Source organism: Puccinia triticina, chromosome 1A, assembly GCF_026914185.1.
Source record: "Puccinia triticina chromosome 1A, complete sequence".
Lineage (NCBI taxonomy): Eukaryota > Fungi > Basidiomycota > Pucciniomycetes > Pucciniales > Pucciniaceae > Puccinia > Puccinia triticina.
The window spans coordinates 5,631,226-5,637,111 of record NC_070558.1 but is presented as its reverse complement, the minus strand read 5'-3'; the positions used below and the strand labels follow the sequence as shown (position 1 = coordinate 5,637,111).

Genomic DNA, 5,886 nt, shown 5'->3' with positions numbered 1-5,886 from the left:
TTAATGAGTAATATTACTCGTGTAAAAATACCCCGTGAAAGTATTATTTAGACTTCTACTGAAGCTCTTTTACATGACAATTGGTTATAAACATGTCATGTGACAGAGTCAGGGAAATTAGTCTATTACAATACAATTAAATTACCCACAGCCAAGCCCTTTTCACGGCTACACCCCTAGATACTCCCATAGGGAGAAAAGGACTCAGTGTTTACGCCCACTGAAGTCCCCTCTATAAATAGAGGCCTATTTGGCCCTCAGGAAAAGATCCCCCAGACCATTCACCGCCCATAAACTGTAAGTTTGCCGTGAATATTCTCCTCAGCTACTATTGTAGCCCCTTTTTCCTTTAAACCATCCCCAGCATGTAAAATCCACTGGATTAAACCTTTAAAATATCAAAAATCCCTTATTAGCATATTTACAAGCTTTATCCTTAAAAGTAGTTGCCGTAAGACCTCCGCCTCTGACAAGCAGCCAATCAGCTTAAGCGCTTACCACCTACCTTTTACGCCAAATTTATTCCCTGTAATTAATAATTATATATTATTAATTACATAATAAATCCTTCTCTTTTTAAAAAGAGTGTTCAAAACCCTTGTAGTGGCTAAATTACCACGTAACAAGTTTAGTAATTTACATTACTAGTGTTTACATCAGCACAGTTATAGTGCTAGGGCCCAAAAACCCTTAATTTTGATGGGTTTTTGCCCTAAGCTTCATAAACAGAGCTGTCAGTATGCCACTCAATGGCTGGTTGGTAATTGAGTGGGGTGTGTACTCCACTCAATGGCCAGTCATCAAGCTTGGGTTGTGCCCTGCTTGATGGCTATGTGCTGTGGGCACTCCAAAAAAAAGGAGACTTGGAGTGCACCCCAATGCACTCCATTTGGTATTTGGCAGCTGGAGTGCAAAGCCAAAATCCTTCACTAAAAAGGTGGAGTGCTTGGGCTTGCACTCCATTTTTTTTGGGGTGCATCTAGCTGCACTTCCCTATTTTGGTCAATTTTGGAGTACCCGGTTGTTCACTCCAACAAAAATGGAGTTTCCATCTGGGGACTCCATGTTTTGGGAGTACAAAATCAAGGCACTCCAACTTTTTTGGAGTGCTGGCCCCCCAAAGCCAAAATTTTGGAGTGCAAAAAGTTAAACTTTGGAGTGCATTTAGGCTGATCCAAAAATCAATTTTCAATTGATTAACTAGGCCCTGTTTGGAGCCAATATAATTGCACAATATAATCTGGAATTTGGTGTCATCTGATAAAGTTTTGGAGGACCTGATCAGATGTCACATAGGATGTCAGGCAAAAAAACTCATATATCACCCAGATTATATTGGCTCCAAACAGGGCCTTAATGTACCCTTTTTTTTGTGTACCTGCTCTTCTGGGGTGCATACTAATGGAATAAACTTTTTGTTACATTTCCCAGACGCAAAAAAATTTCAGGGCACTTATAATTGTGATTATTCCGCATTGCCTGAAGTTTTTAGGATTTTCAGGGAGTGTGCAGCGGGCTTAGTAGGAAAATTCTTGCTAGCTGAATAACTTTTTTGTTGCATTTGAAAACAGTCTAAAATTTCAGGGATCTTTAAATTCTGTATTTCCTCTGTGTCCTGAAATGTTGAGCAATGGGGTGGCATAAAAATATGAGATATAAGGGGTGTGCGGCAGTCTTAATAGGAAAAATCTGTCTAATTGGATAGTTTCTTTTACATGTCACAGCAGTCTGAAAAATTAAGTGAACTTTCACATAGGCATGTTCTACGTGCCCTGAAATTTTTAGTAATTTTCTGGCTTCAGAACCTGAGATTCAAGGGATGTGCAGTAGTCATAATACCTACTCGTGCACACCCGGTTCTGATGCCAAAAGAATCCTAAAATTTTAAGGGCACAGAGAATATGCATATTTGAAAGTTCCCTGAAGTTTTCATACTGCTGTGAAATGTAACAAAAAAACTATCCAATTAGACAAATTATCCAAGTTTATTAAAGACAGAGAAACACAGAAACAAAGATCAAGGGTTCCCCCTGAAAATTAACCAAATTTAAAAAAAAATGCAAGGGTTCCCCCTTTCAAAAAAACAAATCACAAAAACAAAATCCAAACACCACAAACTGGACCCACTATCCATCCCTGTCTAGCAGGGTTTAAAATAGTGGGTGGATGACCCCCAGCGCGCGCAGTAAAGGCATTATGCAAAGGGGGGCCACCGAGTAGAGCCCCTCAAACTGTGCAAGTGCAACAGCTGAGGGGGTTGAGGACAAACCGCACGCTGGAATTACAGCGGCAGAGGATGCCTGGGGCAAACAATACTACTCATCAGGCTTGATTAAATAGCCATTCAGACACAACAAACCTGCCCGACTTCTCCCCTCCAGCTCAACATCTCAACCCTGGTACCCAGTTTCAACCATTAGGCCGTCGCCAAGCTCCCTACACACAACAATGTTGCGCCACAATGGCCATTGCAGGCAAAAGCACTCAATACATATTGTGTTTTGAAAAAAGCTTGGACACTTTTCCAAAATCAGTTCTGCACCGGAAAGTCCAAAAGCTACACTTATGGGGTCTGGGAGGTACTGGTAGCTGGATATGAGTAGAATCTGTGAGTGAACCCCATTTTTGGCGTACATCAAGTGAAGTTGGTGTTTTTGTGATGGAGGGGGGGATTACCCAAATGTCCAAGAATTATTCAAAACACAATATGCAAGCATGAGCACAACGATGAACTCCTCCCAACTGTTGCATAACCTGACCAGACTATACTATTCTCCGACCACCACTAGGCGGTGCCCTCGCCATTGGATGATCTCCCTGGGCGCTTTTGTTGCTCTCGCCAGGCTGGGGTGGTCAATCAACAAGTACTAACTCGGCGCCGAGGTAGCTTCAGTGGCTTGTTTGTTGTCTGGTCCCTCAATCTTCCACAATTGCTATGTGTATCATGGCTGACTTGATTTCTCTCATCCAACAGCTGTCTCGGCGACACAATGGTGGCGACCTCGATAGCAGGAGAAGCCCTGGCCAAATGTGCTGTGTCTGCGACTCTCAACCACGATATCGGGCTGCTGACGGAGCGGAGCAGGTGCTGCACAAGAACAATGCAATGGTCAAGCAGCTCCTGCTCTGTCTTGAGTGCAAGGACTACCACCAGGTCGACATCTTCATTGCCTGGAATTTCTCCGTGCTCCCTAAGCAGTTCCCCAAGCCCCTCCATTGCCAAAGCTACTTCACCCCCTGCTGCCAGTGGTCGAGTGGGTGGTTTCTCCTCCTTGATCTTTTATTTTGGTAGTACAGTAGTATATGCTCATATTTTTGACGGGGGACAGAGCGATAGGCAGAGAGCCCCGCCGGACAGCCTCCTTCAAATCCAATCTTTTCCTCAAGTCCTTGAAGGAACACACCACCACATTTGAGTTTTGATCCTGGCTCATGGCCAGCTTCTTCGCCTCTACCTTCTACACGCCTTCCTGAGCTCCCTCAACTTCTCCGCCTGGGTCCACCGCCAGCTTCTCCTCAGTAAACGCGCCGTCCGCAACCACTTCCTCTCTACCCACTCATCTGCCGCCGCCTCCTGCCCCCCATTGTTCTCTAACCCCTCATGTCTTTCCTCCTCCTCCCAACAACACCAACAGCATGATATCAATTTGCCAGCGGCGGCGACTGCTGGCCCCCTTTCCCATACCTTTGTGCCCCACAACCCGCTTGACCAGGTTATCAAGAAACTCCACTCCTGGGTCCGTCCTCCTCCTCCCTCCTCCCCTCACCATGCACCCTCATACCCCTCTATCTGACCTCTGTGCGTTCTTAGCTCTTCAAGAACTCCTCCCCCTCTGCTGCAATGTTTATCATGGGCGCCCCCAGCCTCCGGAGCAAGAACAATAACTCAGATGAGGGCAGTGGCGGTGGGCAATGGCAGCGGCCGGGCCAAGAAGCCGGTCCCAAGCTCCCTCACCGCCAGCCATGTCTTCTGCCCCATCGGCGCTGTCTTTACCTCCCCCTCATAAACCACTTCTGCTGTCGAGGATCGAGAGCAGGACGAAGAAGATGAGCATGGGAAGGGGCTTGATGCCTGGCCTTGGGTTTGACGAGGTCAGGAAAAGCCGCACAATCATCAGCGCACCTTGCATCCGGCGCACAGTGCCAACCATGCTCCAGGAGCAGCACCATCAACAGTCCCCAGCTCTTCCACCTCCAATTCTGACTCCACATTGCTGATGCTACTTATACAACTACTGACAGGTACAGCTGTTGCAGACAGTCACAGCTGTGTGAGGACGGCTTATTTTCAAGGAAGCTTTGACTGTTTGCAGTTTTTCTTTACTAATCTACTTCCCTCCCTACTTCAACTTGCCAGAAATTTTCTAGATTGAGAATTCCCTTTTGGTTTTAAAGTTCCAACTCAAGTTGTGACAGATCCTCATGACCAGAACTTGAGAGGATGCTGACATCATCAAAAAGTGTATTGACACCCCTGTTCTCTTTTCAAGTCTTTTCTGATCTTCCAACTCCCCAGTATGATTTTTCATTTGTATTTTTTAGTCTTACATCTATGCTTTTAGTCATCCATGCTTTCATTCTCCTGTACCAGTATTTTTATTGTCAAATTAAATATTTTGTTGCATGAACATGTTTTTCCTACAATGATGAGCTGAAATAATGGCAAAATTCAAGCATCTGAATAAATCAAATTTACTGAAACAAACAAAGTTATACAGTTGCAAGTCTGTCTACTTATTGACAGAAAAATCTTGATGACCTGGAAAATTGTCAGAAACAATGGTGTTTTGCTACTTTACTCTAAAAAATCCAGGGCTGTAGAGTAAATTAGTGCCCTGCGCTTATCATTTTTGCAGTTATTGTTAATGCTAGCGTGCGGATAGCTGCATCACATTTATTGTAGACTGGCCACTTTTGTATGGCTGTTAGCCTGTTACTAATAAATCAATGTGTTGTTGAGCAAAGTAAAACTTTATCAAGTAAAGTAGTGCATTATTGAGCAAAAAAGTTTAGCATAGAGGGGCCAAAAATTGCTACAATACCACTACATTAACAAGAACTGTAAAGTAGCAACCCACTGTGGTCAGAAAGACACTTGAAAATTCTCTCAATTGGTGAAACTGGTGTCAGGATTGGCTGGGGAAGGGACTGCACTGAACCCCCTCAAGGTACATCATCAAGCAAATGTGATGTGCTCCACATTGCCACCAATTAGTATCAAAAATCAAAGACTACAAAAAGACCTTTCAGTAAAAAAACTTAGTGATTTGATTCTCATCCAAGTGTTAAATTTAATTGTATCCAAAAGCCTCCCATAGTGTTTTTGATCAAGCATGGAAAACTACTACTGCAGTTCTTCTTGACCAGCCCTGTTTGACTATCATTTATTTTAACTTTGTTTCCTCCTTCCTCCTCTCACTTTTATGGAATCTGCACTCCAATAATGATATCTCACACTTGTTTGAAGCACCCCCGAATAAAACTTCTTTAATTGCTAAAAAAAGGGCCTGAGAACCCACACATGCTGATCTTGCAAAGATTGTCCCGCCCAGCCCCTTCCCGGTGCAAGAATGCCTCCTCGGCCTTCAGTTACCCCTCCCAATGGCATAGGTCATCAAAGGGAGAAGACAGTGGCCATCAAGAGGACTCTTCTCCTCTAGATTTGCAGTCGGACCGGCCATCAAAGGGAGTGTTTACTCCATTCAATGGCCAGTCTCATTGTCAAGCATTTACAAGTGCCAAGGATTCTGCCCAGTGGGAATGAATCATTCTTGGCAAGCATATGTGCAGGTGATTTCCGGGGAGCAACCTCGGCAAGGATGTAGACTAGCTGGTGCATTGTAAGGAGCAATATTCCCTCCGGGGCCCGGCGAGCGAAGACACCTT

The 5,886-nt window shown here is 44.5% G+C and overlaps 1 protein-coding gene across 1 annotated transcript; it reads left to right on the top strand.

The window, feature by feature from the left end:
• Nucleotides 1-2,944: 2,944 nt before the first annotated feature.
• Nucleotides 2,945-4,218, top strand: PtA15_1A635 (uncharacterized protein; the record flags this gene model as incomplete). Its single annotated transcript, XM_053165683.1, has 4 exons — nucleotides 2,945-3,154; nucleotides 3,441-3,713; nucleotides 3,812-3,905; nucleotides 3,962-4,218. The coding sequence occupies 4 exons, from the start codon at nucleotides 2,945-2,947 to the stop codon at nucleotides 4,216-4,218; spliced, it is 834 nt and encodes a 277-aa protein (XP_053016850.1).
• Nucleotides 4,219-5,886: the final 1,668 nt, after the last annotated feature.